Source organism: Rhinoraja longicauda, chromosome 14 (genome assembly GCF_053455715.1).
Source record: "Rhinoraja longicauda isolate Sanriku21f chromosome 14, sRhiLon1.1, whole genome shotgun sequence".
NCBI classification, from domain to species: Eukaryota; Metazoa; Chordata; class Chondrichthyes; order Rajiformes; family Arhynchobatidae; genus Rhinoraja; species Rhinoraja longicauda.
The window spans coordinates 7828105-7846697 of record NC_135966.1 but is presented as its reverse complement, the minus strand read 5'-3'; the positions used below and the strand labels follow the sequence as shown (position 1 = coordinate 7846697).

The window sequence follows — 18593 nt, the reverse complement described above, 5'->3', positions numbered from 1 at the left end:
CCAATAATGTCACAACAGCAGCGATTTAATGGTTTAATTAACATTTTGTCTTTCGGCTAAATGAAAAGATGAAGACTCATGTTGCCAATAAGGGTGCAACACAAATCAAATTACCAACCTCACATCCACTGGTTGTGGACATGAATACACAACACTGACATTACCCTCAATCCAGCACAAATGGTACTACATTGGAGAAAATAACTTGGATGTCTGTGGGGGATCGAATGCCACATCAGTAGAACAGGAGGTGCTTTAACAAGGTTAGTGCAAGTATGCTGTTCATAAGTTCTGGGAGCAGAATTAGGCCATTTCACCCATCAAGTCTACTCGGCCATTCAATATGGCTGATCTGCTTGAACTACCAGCTGCACACTAATAACACCATTGTGGTGTGCAGGACATATACCAACAATGCTTTTTCTTCCAAGTAATCTAAGGTGAAAATGTTCTTGAAAGATTAATCTATGTAACTTCCAACAGGAAGCTTCAGAGGAAATAGCAAAAGGTTTGAGGCTTTACTGATTGTAGCCGCAAACTTCACTGCCAGTCAAAATGCCCATTCTAGTAAAATACTGCAATCTAGTTAATCCGATTAACAACAGACAGTGATAGATATTTAAGATTCATAGAATAGAAGTGATATGACATCACATTATGCCATTAAACTGATAAGAACAATTGATTCTTACCTGATGATAGCAAACATGGAGTTAAAGTTCTTGCACTCTCTGCAGTGCAAGGCAATTTTAATGAAATGCTTCATTATCTTCATCCTTTTCCACTGGACAGTTTCCTTCAAAATCTCAGTAGCAACCCAGAATGTCTCCTGATTGATAACATCCTCAAACTGCTTGAGATGTACATTTCCTGTTTTTGACTCTCTTTTAAATAGGTCATCAATGTACTCAGTGGGCTCAATGTTCCGGAACAATTCAAAATCACGCATTGACAGCTGAGTAGCTACTTCAATGGTGCTAAGTTGCAGCAATGATATTTGACTTTCCCTCAATAATTCCTGGGCATCTTCATCTGAGCAAAGAGTCTCTGTTTCCATGTTATTTTTCAGATAGTACCTGAATGGAATAGACAGAAGTTAAATACAAAATTGTCATATTTAAGCTTTATTTCAAGATTATTCATAATTGGTGTTCGCATATAGTCTGTTTCCATTTTTGCTCATCGCCCTCTTTCCTCCCAACCTCCAAATTTGATGCTGGCATTAACTCAAGTTTGTAAAGTTCCCCAAGAAAATGACAGCAAACACTTTGCAATGGCCAACGAGAAGGACAGTGTGCTTTGCTGCCCCTTTCACCAAAATAATTCGTAATTTCCAGTAAAATTAAATGTCAAAAGAGTGATCAAAATACCTGGAAAAAAATTCAGTCTCGTTGAAGCTGCATGTTTTCACCAGTCATTATTTGGTATATAAAGAACGAGAATTTTTGTTTCCAATGAACAACAATGGCTTCTCACCTGCCGTTCAACTGGATCCTATCAGCAAGCTTGGATAACTGATCAGGAAGTCTTCTTTGCTTGATTACACCTTCAGTGCTTATAGAAACTTCACAGAGCGAATACGTTTCAGAGGGTGCAGTCAGGCCAAATTCATGCACAGCATGGACCACAACTTCCTTTGCCATAGTATCTTTGCTTATGATGATGTAGCAACTTTGTTGATCAGCCTTAAAAACTCGGATGACTTGATCCGGTATGTCTGTTGTAGAAACATTTTAAATTGCAAACGTATATACAAATAATACTCGCAGTTTATTTTGCCTACTTCTCTAGTCTACTAACACATAAAAAAGTGGTTGATTCTGGCAAGATATTTTTGGTTACATGGGATTACTATTTTATCAAACAAACATCTAAATCCTTGAAAACATTACATGATCTTTTTAATAAGATGAGTTCTACTGGAATGGTATTAGGCAAACTAATCCATGTTCTGAATTTAGCATTTAAAGCTCACCCAGCAAAACGAGTATGACCTTTCAAAATTACTCTCAAATTAGTTATCGGTAACAAAAATAAAACTGCAAATTGTCTGATCGAGCAATTTTTTACTAATTCAATGGCCATTGGTGATTCTCCAAATGATCCAGTGATTTGATTTTAATCAAAACTGAATGCAGAATAATTAGATTTTAACCATCGGTGGCATGGAATCACTCATGAGAGAAATGTTATTCAGCATTCTCACTCTAGGTAAATTATTAACAATTATAGCCGGAAACATGTGCATGGACAAGACTCAAGCTTGACTATGCTGAACAATGCAGTGAATTAGCCAGATTACAGCGACTGATTGTACAAATACATTAAGCAAAGCCATTTGGACAAGGTAGTGTGAGCTATTGCCAAGGAACCATGTAGTAACAATTTTGTGCATGCAGGGGAGCAGCAATAAGGGAGCAAGGTGAATGTGGATTTAAAGGAAAAATAATCACCCGATTGGAAAATAAATTGTCTGTTGATTGCAATGTAGACAAAAACAGATTTGTGGTGGTGCTGCTACCTATAAAAGCCGATCTTAAAGTGCTTTGTGTGCAGAAAACAAGAAAGTTTAAATGGATAAATGGTGCCATTCTGGGTTGATTTCTATTAACGATAGACACAAAGTGCTGGAGAAACTCCGCAGGTCAGGCAGCATCTCTGGAGAAAAAGGATTGGTGACATTTTGGGTCCGAACCCTTCAGACTGGTGAAGTCTTCTGAAGACCATCTCCTTCAGTCCTGCACACTAACACTATCCTACACACTTCTTCAGTCTGAAGAAGGGTCTCGACCCGAAACGTCACCCATTCCTTCTCTCCCGAGATGCTGCCTGACCTGCTGAGTTACTCCAGCATTTTGTGAATAAATACTATCCTACACACACTAGGGACAATTTACAATTAAACCAAGCCAATTGGCCTACAAACCTGTACGTCTTTGGTGTGTGGGAGGAAATCGGAGATCACACAGGTCTCTGGGAGAACGGACAAACTCTGTATAAGAGAAGCACCAGGAAGTCAGGATTGAATCTGGGTCTCTGGCACTGGGAGACAGCAACTCCACCGCTGCACCACCTTGCCGCCCTTATTAGCAGTTATTATCAAGATATTATTGCCAGTTATTATCAACCTAATGAGGTCTCAAATGCTAACATAGTTTCTGCCTCAATTACTAACATCTAAATGAATCCCACAATATGGTCATTTTCAGTGTGAAAAGGTTTCTTTGCTCTATCTCTTAAATTTATGTTGTACCTCTGGCCCCTTGTTATAAACCTCTCCAAAACTGGAACTAGTGTATTTCCATTTCCATTCATATGCTTATATTATTTTTAAAACTTTTATAAACTAAGCTCATCCTGCAGAGCTCATGTGGATTAATTTCAGCTCCCTGGGTCCTTTTGGAAGTCAGGCTGGGTTTACTCTTTCTTGAGACAAACCATTATATCTGGTTTATAGTGCACGGAGGTAGCTATTTTAACTAGTACATTGCTGACTCGCTACCATGGTATAAAAGTAGATTTAATATGTTCCTAATTTATATTCCAATTCTAGAGCACATGAATTAACTAATTTCACAATGTGATGTTGGAAAATGCTCTATCTCCAACACTGTGTACCTTTGCTAAAAATAAAATACTAGTTTTAAATGCTGGAAAGTGGGATGTACATGAAGACGTTGAACTGCCTCAATGTTTTTGTGCAAGTTACAACACCTCCTTTCCCATCTCATATCTGTAGCCTAAAGACTGGAGGGAAAAAAAATGAAATGGGAAAGCCAGTAGGCACCCAAGAATAAATTTCAATTAACAGTGCATGGACATGATTTTTAAATAAGAGATAATAGACAATAGACAATAGACAATAGGTGCAGGAGTAGGCCATTCAGCCCTTCGAGCCAGCACCGCCATTCAATGCGATCATGGCTGATCACTCTCAATCAGTACCCCGTTCCTGCCTTCTTCCCATACCCCCTCACTCCGCTATCCTTAAGAGCTCTATCCAGCTCTCTCTTGAAAGCATCCAACGAACTTGCCTCCACTGCCTTCTGAGGCAGAGAATTCCACACCTTCACCACTCTCTGACTGAAAAAGTTCTTCCTCATCTCCGTTCGAAATGGCCTACCCCTTATTCTTAAACTGTGGCCCCTTGTTCTGGACTCCCCCAACATTGGGAACATGTTTCCTGCCTCTAATGTGTCCAATCCCCTAATTATCTTATATGTTTCAATAAGATCCCCCCTCATCCTTCTAAATTCCAGTGTATACAAGCCCAATCGCTCCAGCCTCTCAACATACGACAGTCCCGCCATTCCGGGAATCAACCTAGTGAACCTACGCTGCACACCCTCCATAGCAAGAATATCCTTCCTCAAATTTGGAGACCAAAACTGCACACAGTACTCCAGGTGCGGTCTCACCAGGGCCCGGTACAACTGTAGAAGGACCTCTTTGCTCCTATACTCAACTCCTCTTGTTACGAAGGCCAACATTCCATTGGCTTTCTTCACTGCCTGCTGTACCTGCATGCTTCCTTTCATTGACTGATGCACTAGGACACCCAGATCTCGTTGAACTCCCCTTCCTCCTAACTTGACACCATTCAGATAATAATCTGCCTTTCTATTCTTACTTCCAAAGTGAAGATACATTGTGAAATGTATAAAAAACAATTCCCTTGGGAAATAAAAAAGATTAATATATTATATGATATATAACATTAATATACAAAGTAATTGCATTTCCTCTCTGTGTAGTTTAGCGTTACTATGCCAAAAACCTCTTTGGCAAAGTGATGGCTGACAATTTGACTGCAAAAGAGTGCTTTATTGTAGCTGGGTCCCCAGGGAATATATGCCACAGGTTGTGGATCATTTGGGCTTATTTTTATGATTCCTTTTGGGAAATTATCAGGCTTCTACTTAGTGCCTCTGCACAGCAACTTGACTGCGATTAACAAACCAACAAGTGATAGGGGAGGTAAAGAATGCTAGGCAGAGAACAGAAACTCTACTTGCTCTTCATTATACCGTGCATAAGCGATGCAAGGCATAAGTTTGTCCCTGCAAAATTAAATAAAAATAACACAACAATTTAACTATGTGTCACCTCTAATCGTGAACATGAAGCTGCAACATAAAGGAATGTATCACACAAGAAAACATACATGCATTAAAAACACAGAAGAACAAATGAATACTCACTATAAAAACCTGCAGCTGAGATGGATGAGTACAATTTAAGGGAACAGACAAAAAGGAAGTTACACAATTTGTCGATATTCAAATCAATTTATGGGAAAAAAACATATTCTAGAACTAAACATATTCCAACTTTTAAATTACCAGATCATGCAAAACAACATTTATATATTTTGAGCACAACCAAATGTCAGATTAATGTAATGCATCACTGATGCTAAATCGTACATTTAGCACAAAAAAACAGTGGAAATACAGCAGACTTTTAAAAAGGAAATAAATATGAAATGCTATATGATAATGGCTGTGTATTTTTGACATGAGAACAAGAGATTTTACATTAAAAGTGAGACATCTATTAAGTTATGAAACTTGGTGAGTTGATGTTATTTTGTTTTAGTTAAACAATATTTTATTTTACACAGGTAGGTCAAATGAATTGAATTTTTTCACTTTCAAACTTTACAATTTAATACAAGTTTTATTTGGAAAAAAAATCCTCTTTTAAATGCAAAATATTTAGATACCTAAAAGCTAATTCCATGAAACTACATTCCTAATAGCCATTTGTATAGTTCTAGTTTAGTTTAGAGATACAGCGCTGACACAGGCCCTTCAGCCCACCGAGTCCGCACCAACCAACGATCCCCGCATATTAACATTATCCTACACTGGCGACAATTTTAATATTTATATATCAAGCCAATTAACCTGCAAACTTGTATGTCTTTGGAGTGTGGGAGGAAACTGAAGTACTCGGAAAAAACCCACATGGGGAGAACGTACAAACTCCATACAGATAGCACCCGTAGCCAGGATCGACCCAGGGTCTCCGGCGTTGTAAGCGCTCTAAGGCAGCAACTCTACTGCTGCGTCACCGTGACACCCAAACACCACCCAATTTCTAGACAAAAGTATTTCAGCTAATGGATCATTTCATATGTAAAGAAAGCAAAGCTGTACATTTAATAATGAATAAAAAAGCTTCACAATCTTAAACTCAATATCTACTTGTTAAAATGTGAAAGTGTCTTTTCATCATGCATCAATTTTATTCAGGTCAATTAAAAAAAGTTATAATGCACAATATTAGTATGTTTTTTGTTTGCGCACTACCCTTATAAGGTTTGTTGATTTTTTTGAAGCAAACTGAATTCTGCCTGGTTTACGAGAAGATAAGTGCTTTGCATCACAGAGTTAGCTTGCTCGCTTGTTTTACAAAAATCCTTGGAAATTCCATACTTATGTTTTGTTTAACATCTTTATTTTAGGTTACAAAGCAACAGTGATTGCACTGTAAAGACTGCGAAATGGCCTGTAAGATGGCCAAACTCTTTCTTTAAATTAAGATAGACACAATATGTTGGAGTAACTCAGCGGGACAGGCAGCATCTCCAGAGAGAAGTGACGTTTCGGGTCGAGACCCCACTTCAGACTGATGTCAGGGGAGTGGGCGGAAAAGAAAAAAAATGTAGTCGGGGACAGTAAGACTGGTGGGAGAATTGGGAAGGGGTAGGGGGTGGAGAGAGAGGGAAAACTCTTGACGTTAGAGAGGTCAATGTTCATACTGCAGGGGTGTAAGCTACCCAAGCGAAATACGAGATACTGTTCCTCCAATTTGTGCTGGTCTTCACTCTGACAATGGAGGAGGCCCAGGACAGCCATTCTTTAATCTACTTTAAACTTTAATCTTTCTTTAATCTACCGAATGTCAAATACATTGAAGCATGTGCAAAATAAAAAGATATTTTCATCATTTTAAGTTGTAAAATATAGATTCCAAAAAAATATATATATATAATAATTAATGTGTAATAGGGAGATCTCAATTGACAAAAGTTGTTTTTACCTGCAGGATTTGCAAAATCAAGCATACTAGTGGCAGGTTGCAACAGGTCGGGACTGCTGGAAGACAGAGTTCCAGGGAATGGCATTATAGCAACACTGTGCCTGAATTGTCTTGTTCCAACGATGCTATCATCCTGCGATTGGCTCACTCCAGCATCACTGTGAACCATTAAAGTAGGAATTAAACAACTTGGTGTTTGGAACACACTGTATCACACGCAATAATAATGTTTGCATATTCATCATTCTAAATGGGATAAAACTCCAGTCTTCATTGCCCTGCTTTCAAACTATTAGAAAATATCTTTGAAATTTGTAGCACCATTTTTCATATTATGTATCACACTTTTAATGCATTCACACAAACATCATGAAAATTTATTGGTCATAGATGACATTATATACAGGAAGGTGGAGAAAAGCAATCAGCAAGTCACCCAGGGCTATTCTTAGGCAGCTTCTGGTGACTACAGTGCCCTCCATAATGTTTGGGACAAAGGCCCATCATTTATTTATTTGCCTCTGTACTCCACAATTTGAGATTTGTCAAAGAAAAAAATCACATGGTTAAAATGCACATTGTCAGATTTTATTAAAGGCCATTTTCATACATTTTGGTTTCATCATGAAGAAATTACAGCTGTGTTTATACACAGTACCCCCATTTCAGGGCACCATGGATATGACACACAGCAGCAAGAAGGCTTGGGTCACGCTCAATCGGATTAACAAGGACCCACAGAAGACCAAGTCACTCCATACTGACCGGCCTACTGCTAATCAAGTAGCACACCAACTCCTAGTCAATGGCAAAACTGACTCACCAGTGACAAAGCAGAAACCCCAGCAGTGCTCTGAAGGTAACTCTGATAACCTACAACTGTGTCAGCCTTTTACAATGAAAGAACTAGATGCTGCTAACTGCACAGCCAAAATAGGTAATGCTGCAGGTCTGGATAACATCATGACTGAACAGATCAAGCACCTTGGACCAACTGCAAAACAGTGGTTGCTGGCCAAGTTTAACACCTGCATGGAGAGATGTCACATCCCAAAGATCTGGCATCGAGCACGTGTCATAGCATTGCAGGTCAGCTTCTCAATCTCACACAACACAGAGGATGGCTTCCAGGAAGGTGTTATCACAGGCGCTGTTTTTGTAGACCTTTCAGCCGCTGATGATACAGTAAACCATCGCCGACTGCTACACAAAGTACTTAATTTGACACACAACTTGCATCTAATCAACCTGGTGAAGATTCTGGTCAAAAGCAGACGCTTTGTTGAGCTGTCAGGAAAGAAAAGTCACTGGCGCAGGCAGAAAAACGGCCTCGCTCAAGGAAGTGTCCTGGCACCCACCTTGTTCAATATCTATGTTAACGACCAGCCTATCCATCCCAACACCAGGAGTTTCATTTATGCTGATGACCTGTGCATTACAACCCAAAGTGCTGACTTCCTTGAGGCAGAAGCCACTCTGTGTGAGGCTTTAGTCAACCTGTCCTCATACTACAAAAAGAATCACCTGAGAGCCAATCCATCAAAAACCCGTCTGCACCTTCCACTTGAAAAACAAGTATGCAAATTGAAGGTTAAAGATCATATGGAATGGAGTCAGATTGGAGCACTGTGACAGTCCAGCCTATCTCGGTGTGACTCTTGATGGATCTCTGACCTACAAAGCACTTATCACCAAGCTTAAAAGAAAAGTCAGTTCCAGAAATGGTCTTCTTAGCAAGCCGAGTACCTCAAAATGGGGAGCAAATTGTAAAACCATTCGATCAACAGCTCTGGCTCTCTGCTTCTCCACTGCCGAGTATGCCTGCGCAGTATGGGAGCGCTCAGCTCATGCAAGGAAGATTGATCCTGTGCTAAACACAAGCTGTCGCTGCATCAGTGGATGAATGAAACCTACCAAGACTGACAACATCTACCTACTCTCTGGCATTGCACATCCTGGAATCAGAAGAGCTGTAGCCAGTCAAAAAGAACGCCTCAGACAATCAGAGGATGAAAGACCACCCTTTGCTACCACAGCGTTTGAAATCACGCAGAAGTTTCCTCTCTTCTGTCCATCCCTTGGACTGCAGTGCATCGTCCAGAAGGCTCAAACTCTGGGAAGAGAGATTAGAGAAATCTCCGGAAGACACTCACAGGGCAATCGATCCCTCTGAGAAACTCCCACCAGGTTCCGACCAACCATGGATAACCTGGCGCAGTCTCAACAGACTGCGGACAGGCATGGGGAGGAGCAAATCGAATATGAAGTGTGGATATACTGAAGATACGGCAGACTGCGAGTGGGGACGGGGCCTCCAGACTATGGAACATCTCCTGAGCTGTGACATGCTGCATGACACATGCACTGTAAAAGATCTTGCAGAGGCCAACGACGTGGCACTAAAATTTGTTCGCTATTGGCAAACAGCTGTGTGATGACACGAATAAATAAATAAAAGGGCACCATAATGTTTGGGACACATGGCTTCACCGGCGTTTGTAATTGTTCAGGTGTGTTTAATTGTCTCCTTCATGCAGGTACTAGAGCTCTCAGCACCCAGTCTTTCCTCCAGTCTTTCCATCACCTTTGGAAACTTTTATTGCTGTTTATCAACATGAGGACCAAAGTTGTGCCAATGAAAGTCAAAAAAGCCATTATGAGACTGAGAAACATAAAACTGTTAGAGACATCAGCCAAACTTTAGGCTTACCAAAATCAACTGTTTGGTACATCGTTAAGAAGAAAGAGAGCACTGGTGAGCCTACTAATCGCAAAGGGACTGGCAGGCCAAGGAAGCCCTCCACAGCTGATGACAGAAGAATTCTCTCTATAATAAAACAAAATCGCCAAACACCTGTCCGACAGATCAGAAACACTCTTCAGGAGTCAGGTGTGGATTTGTCAATGACCACTGTCCACAGAAGACTTCATGACAGAAATACAGAGGCTACACTTCAAGATGCAAACAACTGGTTAGCCGCAAAAAATAGGATGGCCGGGTTACAGATTGCCAAGAAGTACTTAAAAGAGCAACCGCTGTTCTGAAAAAAGGTCTTATGGACAGATGAGATGAAGATTAACTTATATCAGAGTGATGGTAAGAGCAAAGTATGGAGGAGAGAAGGAACTGCCCAAGATTCAAAGCATATACCACCTCATCTGTGAAACAGGGTGGTGGGGGTGTTATGGCCTGGGCATGTATGGCTGCTGAAGGCACTGGCTCACATATTGTCATTGATGATACAACTGCTGATGGTAGTAGCATCATGAATTCTGAAGTATATAGACACATCCTATCTGCTCAAGTTCAAACAAATGCCTCAAAACTTATTGGCTGGCGGTTCATTCTACAGCAAGACAATGATCCCAAACATACTGCTAAAGCAACAAAGGAGTTTTTCAAAGCTAAAAAATGGCCACTAAGTTCTTGAGTGGCCAAGTCAATCACCTGATCTCAACCCAATTGAGCATGCCTTTTATATGCTGAAGAGAAAACTGATGGGAACGAGCCCCCAAACCAAGCATTAGCTAAAGATGGCTGCAATACAGGCCTGGCAGAGCATCACCAGAGAAGACACCCAGCAACTGGTGATGTCCATGAATCACAGACTTCAAGCAGTCATTGCATGCAAAGGATATGCAACAAAATACTAAACAATACTACTTTCATTTAAATGACATTGCTGTGCCCCAAACATTATGGTGCCCTGAAATGGGGGGACTATGTATAAACACTGCTGTATTTTCTATATGGTGAAACCAAAATGTATAAAAATGGCCTTTATTAAAATCTGACAATGTGCACTTTAACCACATGTGATTTTTTTCTATTACAAATCTCAAATTGTGGAGTACAGAGGCAAATAAATAAATGATGGGTCTTTGTCCCAAACATTATGGAGGGTGCTGTAATTGCAGATTGCAGATCAACACAAGCAGTGGACGAGAGCCCAAACCACCTGGCTGCCCTCTTGCAGCTCCAGGGGTACGATGCACATTACACGGAGAATGTGAAAACAGCAAAATGATGCTAAATGTTTAAGGAATAAAGGTGGAATGTGTTAATGTGGCACAGCGCTACCTGACAATGCTTAGTTGTTATTAAGGACCGTAACGAAGATGCATGACAATGAAAGTACAGCTTAATGAAACATGTTTTGTTTCACAAGTGAATCCAACACCGACACAAGGAAATGCAAATGCTGGTTGACAGAATGACATCTCAGAGCATGGTTCAGAATTTATAATGAACCAGATGAAATGATGTAAACAAGGAAAGGAACGATACCACATAAGTCCATACATTGGAAGTGCATTGGTTTATAATTTATGAAGAAATCTAGAGATTTAGTACAAATGGATGTCATATGATGTTAGTCAAAAATGGTGTGGCATGGCAACCTCGAACCGTTCTGTTACTTGACTATGTTAAAAAAAATAACTCAAAGCTTAAACTGAGAAAGAAAAAGAAATCAAAATTAATTTCTTAGATCGGACTGGATAAAAATACAACTTCAGGCAATTAAGCCTTTAAATGATTTGTATGTAAAGCTTTTAATAAATTAAATATCTTACCAAAATAGTCCCCTGTATGGGTTATGCAATCACAGAAAGAAGACAACATTTAATATAATGAGATGAATTACATCACAATTGTATACAAAAGACGGATAAACACCTGAACATTTCCCTAGTTTTACAAATGACTACATAAACCAACAGCAAACATTATAGTGTTACAAACCTCTTGTATATCAATAGTTAAGGGCAGCACTGATGAGCTGATCAGCGAATGAGGAATAAAAATGAACTGGAAAACAATTCTGGTTCATATCATCTGAGAAATAAATTAAATAAGGCAAGAAAAGAGTTTTGATTTGTTGGGAAAATATCGCAATTTTAATATCCTGATACTGGCCCTAGCTTCTGTCTAAAAAAGGGGATCAATTATAATCTTACTCAGATGGTATCATACCAAATCACATAACCAGCCATTTATGCGCAAGTGAACGACGCCTATAAGGCTGGTGTTGTTAATAATACTGTATAATACTGTTACGTAACTAAAACAGAGAGGAATAGATGCAAAGGCGAAATCACTATAAACTATCTCCTATGAGGATGGAACTGTAATGAGCTGACTAGGAGAAATAATTATCCCAGATCTATCGAGATGTGACTCGTATATGCTGCTGGAAACAAGCAGATACAGCAATCATTCTATTCATTTGCCCTCTGGGACATAGCAGGTTGAGCAAATTTAAAGGGAAACAGAAGGGGTCGAAGAAAGTTTTCTGTACTGTAGCTTGTTTTTTTGGTGATAAAAATGAAAAATAAAGCTTTGTCATTAACTCAATACTTGCAGGAAAACTATGAAAATCTGGGACACCTATTGCAAGATATAATAAAACAAATGACTGCTCGGTGGAGTGGCTTATATAAATGAACACCTGTGCATGCCTTTAACTCCTACGCATGTAGATTTAATGCATTTTAATTATAATTTTTGCCATCCAAATGCACTTGAAAAATGTGTTCTGCATTCATGCCATTATCTCATTCAAAATACTTAAAGCAGTGATTATGTTTCAGAAATTTAGTCCCATCGCCCCGGCAGCATTGCAAATGAACTGTTGAAAATTTAAAGGTGCAGTCTTTTTGTTGCCAGAAATATTTTTCTCATTTAAAAATTAATATTCCTAAAGTCCTCAGGTCCACAATTCCATCCTGAGGACAGACGTGTGGTAGTGTTTCATCAAACGCTTCAAAAAAGACGAGAGCATAGGACATAGAAATCCAATGCCCCAATTTGCTTTGCACTATATGTTTCTTTTAAGATTAGTTTATCCTAGAGGGATATGTTTCCACATATTGTAATTTCACAGAATACAACTTCATCAATCCTCTACAATGCGGGGTAACATACCTAGATTCATCCAAAAGTAACTGTAGCAATGTACAGCCAATGGTAAATTCAACTACTGATCATAATGTAAATTCAGAATTTTACCAAATCCAAGTTCATGTTACTGTTTTTAAAGAACAGACCAGAAATTGTAGTGTGGGCATTTTCAACAGAAGGAAATATGAAATGTTATTAACAAGATGCAATAAAACAAGTTAATTTTACGGTCATATTATCCAGAGATTGATCTCCAGTCAAAAGCGTTAACTGCTCCAGTCATATAAGCTTGTACTCTACCTTCCATATTCATTTATCCATTTCATTAAACCATGGTTAGGATCATCCACTTCCCCATACAATATGTGATCTGCCTAACCCTTCCAATCTACTGCACAAGGTCTCCAGTCTCCCTGCTCTCATCACTCAAATTCAAACTCTGATCGTCCCTCTGGCCTTTCTCAATTCTCATCCATTTTCAAACTTAAATTTCTAGTGAAACAGTATGACATTTTTAGAGGGGAAATGAGATAAATATTCCTAAAACCTCACTGCTTAATGTGCTGGCTTACAAAATCTGAATCATATTTCCATGTTTAAAATATGATTTGCAGTCTCCAAGGCCTTAAAAGGTGCAGACCTCAATGTTCATCATTTTATATGACATTCTTAAGCAGCTGGAATTCAAACTGAAGGCTTCTAAATCTCCCAGTCTAACAGCCACTGGAATATTCCGCTTAATTAAATAATGACATATGTTTATACTCACTGAAGAAAGCGTTCAATTAAACCTTCAATTAACAGTCATTTCATGCAGAGCTTGCATGTGCCCCTAAGAGCATAAATGGATTAAGCCATACTGGTCACAACCTCAGGGTTTGGCAAGTCAATCAAATTCAACTATGTCATGGTGGAAAGGAAGACACAATAAAATAATGTTGCTATATCATTCTGCTAGATATTAACTCTAAATACTATTTATTGATATTTTGTTTTATTTCATTGGTGCTTTGGCCTTTTTTTCCTTTTCTCTCCACACCATCTAAGAGGAGAATTAGGTAACAGTCGTTAAAATATCTCACTTACCTGAATGGCTTTGGTGGTAAGATACTGAACCGTGTCTTGTCAAGTATTTTTCTAATTTTGTTTCGGCTGCCCGACACTGTGTTGGCCTTCATTTTCTTGTTACCCTTCTCTGAAGGGAACATGTGTTCTACATCTCTGTGCAAATCTGGATGCGAGTAACGATTACCCTTTTTTTCTGCAATTTTAGGGATGTGAGGAACTCCATTCTTTTTCTCTTGCAGCAGCCGATTCAGGAGTTCCTTAAAAACTGGAAAGCAAAGAGGAAAAAATAGTAGTAGAATGAGTTCAATTACCTTTTTATCTGTTAGTTAAAAGATGGCCAGGATATTGTGAACTTTTCATTGGTGCTGAGAGATATTTTACATTGATTGCAAGTGGAAGATAGGGCATCAGTTTAACATCTTATCCAAACAAAGCTTCTTTCTCAACAGAGCAGCACTCTTATTATTACCACAAAGTGTCAGATTTGATTTTAAGTTGAAGGAATACTTAAAGTCTCTTAAGGAATTCTTCAGGTAGTGTAGGAAAATAACTGCAGGTGCTGGTACAAATCGAAGGTATCACAAAATGCTGGAGTAACTCAGCAGGTCAGGCCGCATCTTAGGAGAGAAGGAATGGGTGACGTTTCCGGTCGAGACCCTTCTTCAGACTGAAGAAGGGTCTCGACCCGAAACATCATCCATTCCTTTTCTCCTGAGATGCTGCCTGACCTGCTGAGTTACTCCAGCATTTTGTGATACAAGGAATACTTCAATGCATAACTTCATGACTCTAAAGAAAGAATGTTACCACCGAACTACAAAAGTGATTATACTTCAAGTATACCATTCGGCATCATAGTCCTTTGGGACATTCCAAAGAAAGTGTTAAATGCAATTAGTTTTTAGGATTAAGCAGAAAGAATCAAGTACCTGCAGAAAGATTCCAACTCAGTAAGTAAATGCCTTGCCACTATGCACTGAATAATTCTTGATGGCACCATAAGTCTAAACAAACTCACCAAATATGTTGGTTTTCACGGTGATGGAGAGATGAGTGTTATTTCTCAGAATTTCTTGAGCTTTTGTATATTGGATATTCTCAAAGTTCTGCCCATTTACTTCCATAATCTGAAATAAATTCATTCATTTTTTTTAAATGTTGAGAATTGGAATCAAAATAATTTCCATAGGTTTGCATTTTGTGAACATTATGGTCACAGCATAATGGCAACTACAAATATCAAGTGAAATATTTCACATGTGTTTGTATAGTTTAGTTTTGAGAAACAGCATGGAAACAGGTCTTTAGGCCCACCGAATCCACATTGACCATCAGTTACCCCCTTCACACTCGTTCTATGTTATCCTGCTTTCTCAACCTCTCTCTCAACCTCTCTCTACCTCTCTCTACCTCTCTCAACCCCTCTCAACCTCTCTCAACCTCTCTCAACCTCTCTCAACCTCTCTCAACCCCTCTCAACCCCTCTCAACCTCTCTCAACCTCTCTCAACCTCTCTCTCTCTCTCTCTCTCTCTCTCTCTCTCTCTCTCTCTCTCTCTCTCTCTCTCTCTCTCTCTCTCTCTCTCACTCTCTCTCTCTCACTCTCTCTCTCACTCTCACACACAATAAAACAGCTATTTCTGAGTAGCACGCACAAAATGATTCTGATGGATATTTGATTAGCAATAAATTGAAGTTAATTATGAAATCGTTATAAAATTATGAGACGGCAATAGGTAGGGTAGACAAGTCAAAACCTTTTTCCCCCCGGGTGTGAATGCCAAGGATTAGAGGGCATAGCTTTAGGGTGACAGGGGCAAAGTTTAAAGGAGATGCGCCGGCCAAGTTCTATTTTGGGGTTTTTTTGCACAGAGGGTGGTGGCTGCCTGGAAAGCATTGCCATGAGTCGTGGTGGAGGCAGACACGATAGTAGTGTTTAAGAGGCTTTTAGATGGGCACGTGGATATGCAGGGAAAGGATCACGTGTAGGCAGAGTGTAGGCAAAGGATCACGTGCCTCAGGTTTAGCACGAATATTATTGGCCAAAGGGCCTATTACTGTGCTGTACTGTGCTATGTTTATAATAACTGAGTAACTATAATCACCTGGAAATAGATCAGCCAGCTTTGCCAAGAGTAAAGTTGTTGTGACAAGGGAAATCAAGAAAGGTGTGAATGTCTTGTGCAACATTGGACTAAGGAATTTACATAGCAATATAAAGTAATGTACCATATCCAAACAGCTTCAAAATCATGTGCAATAGGTTTGGTTTGGGGCAAAGGTAGAAACAGAATTAGTGGCTGAAGAAATAGTCGCAGTTGTCTTTAAATAAAAGGGAACCCAATCAGCATCACTTGAGACTTTGTGAGTAGTATATTTTTAGAAATGAACAATTGGAAAAGGTAAACACATTAACACACTCAGCCTAAATCAAAGGGAGTATGCCTGGGCCTATGCGATTTCCCGATTGCCAGACACTTTATCTCCCCCTCCTATTCCCATACTGACCTTTCTGTCCTGGGCCTCGTCCACTGTCAGAGTGAGGCCAAACGTAAATTGGAGGAACAGCGCCTCATATTTCCCCATGGGCAGCTTACAACCCAGCGGTATGAACATTGATTTCTCTAACTTCAATTAACCTTTGGTTTCCACCTGGCTCCGTTCCTCCCCTACCTTAGTTCTCCGACTAGTTTCACTGTCCTCCTGAATAATTTTACCGTTTGTATGCCTCGTTGCCACCTTATCCTCAGCCATCAATGAACCATTCTACACTGCCTTGCCCAGAGTCTGCTTTCATCTGTCCTTTTCACACCTTACATTCTCTTTGTACCCTTCCACATCTCTAGTTTCCCTCTCCCTGACTCTCAGTCTGAAGAAGGGTCTCGACCCGAAACGTCACCCATTCTTTCTCTCCAGAGATGCAGCATGTCCCGCTGAGTTCTCCAGCATTTTGTGTCTATCTTGGGAGTATACTTAGTCCAATATTTGAAATAGTTTTTCACAAAAAGTGCAAGCTTGAAGTGGTTTTAGTAACAAATGGCAATATTTTCGCACACAATGGTCTTTACCTGGTCACCTCGTTTAAGTCCAGCTTCAGCAGCTTTACTGCTTGGATCCACAGTTTCCACAAATATACCAAAGCCTCTCTCACTGCCGCCAAGTAGACTAAAGTACAAAGGGGACTCCCTGGAAGGTTTCAGCAGTGTTATCTGCCTCCATTTGGCTTTAGCTGCGCAGGCAATATTCAACAATCTGAGATGTCCTTTCATTTTCTGAAAATTAAACCAGCAGATTTTATAATTCACTTCACTTATGTATTTTTTTCTAAATGCAGTTGATACAGTGCTCTGGGGAAAATAATTGACATTTGTGAGTGGCCACGTTCATGAGTAAACCTTTGGTGTTTGTTATTGTCTTTAAATCAATTTCTATAAAAATATGTCAATAAATATGAACAACGCTCTTTGCAAATCAGGTTCACTAAATACAAGAAAAAAGAAGCAGAAAAAGCAATTAGTTAAAAATGAATCCAGGGTGAATTTAATGGGGAAGCTATGTTATTTTATTGTAAGAAAATAACTGCAGATGCTGGTACAAATCGAAGGTATTTATTCACGAAATGCTGGAGTAACTCAGCAGGTCAGGCAGCATCCCAGGAGAGAAGGAATGGGTAACGTTTTGGGTCGAGACCCTTCTTTCATCCATTACTGTTTGAAGATAATCTAGTTAAGTATAATATACGCAATTGATAGCTAGTGACCTTAAAGGGGCAAAGTTTTTATAGGAGATGTTCAGAGTAATTTTCTTTTATACAGAGGATGGTAGGTGCCTGTAATGTACTGCCAGGAGCAGTAATGGTGGTCGACATGATAGTGGCATCCAAAAGACTTTTAGAATAGAGGGGTATTAATCATATGCAGGCAGCTGAAATTAGTTTAGCTTGGCATCATGTTCAGCACAGTCAAGTTGGGCCAAATGGCTTGTTCCTGTACTGTACTGTACTTTTTTTATGTTCTTGAAAGCAAATAATCTTCCTGAAGTTTAGTAAAGTAAGAATTAAAGAGAGACACAAAAGATTACAAAAATGAAGTTTGAACAGTTTAGCTTAGGCACCAATGCTTTATAATGAGCTCAATTAAATAGGGACCAATATTACTGGAGAACTCTGATGTTGTAGGCAAAAGAGATGGTCACTTTAAACCATTCCTCAGTCATAATCAACTCACTTGCATATTTTGCTTACCGCAGTTTCTAACTTATTTTCAAATTCCTCTAGAAAGTTGGTCATGGCAGGATCACCTTCAAAATCATTGAAATGATTATTCACCCATAAGAGCACAACTCGTGTGACCTAGAACAGAATTGTTTGGAGGTGAAAAGCAGGCACAGAATGAAGTGGATCAAACATGCTAATGAATTAAACTTAATTTATTTTAAATTACTACAGTTGAGTGCTGCATTAATTTTTTTCTCCCAAGGCTTAAGAGTATAGCAGCTTACATATGCAGACTAGAACAAATGAAGTTTTTAAAGATAAATTTTACATTTTCATTTATTGCAGATGAATAAATCTTCAG

The 18593-nt window shown here is 39.3% G+C and overlaps 1 protein-coding gene across 11 annotated transcripts in view; it reads right to left on the bottom strand.

The window, feature by feature from the left end:
* The window catches only part of LOC144600025 (rap guanine nucleotide exchange factor 6-like), a 246711-nt gene that overhangs the window by 42602 nt on the left and 185516 nt on the right, over positions 1–18593 (bottom strand). For 8 of the 11 annotated variants that reach the window (XM_078411361.1, XM_078411350.1, XM_078411354.1 and 5 more), the window contains 8 exons: positions 18260–18367; positions 17085–17288; positions 15036–15144; positions 14036–14282; positions 7048–7205; positions 5202–5216; positions 1477–1717; positions 693–1076 (listed from right to left, as the gene is read on the bottom strand). In XM_078411361.1, the coding sequence (XP_078267487.1) occupies positions 693–1076; positions 1477–1717; positions 5202–5216; positions 7048–7205; positions 14036–14282; positions 15036–15144; positions 17085–17288; positions 18260–18367 (1466 nt within the window). Of the gene's footprint in view, positions 1–692; positions 1077–1472; positions 1718–5201; positions 5217–7047; positions 7206–14035; positions 14283–15035; positions 15145–17084; positions 17289–18259; positions 18368–18593 lie in introns of those variants that run through there. The other 3 variants (XM_078411351.1, XM_078411355.1, XM_078411360.1) reach the window with 2 other exon arrangements.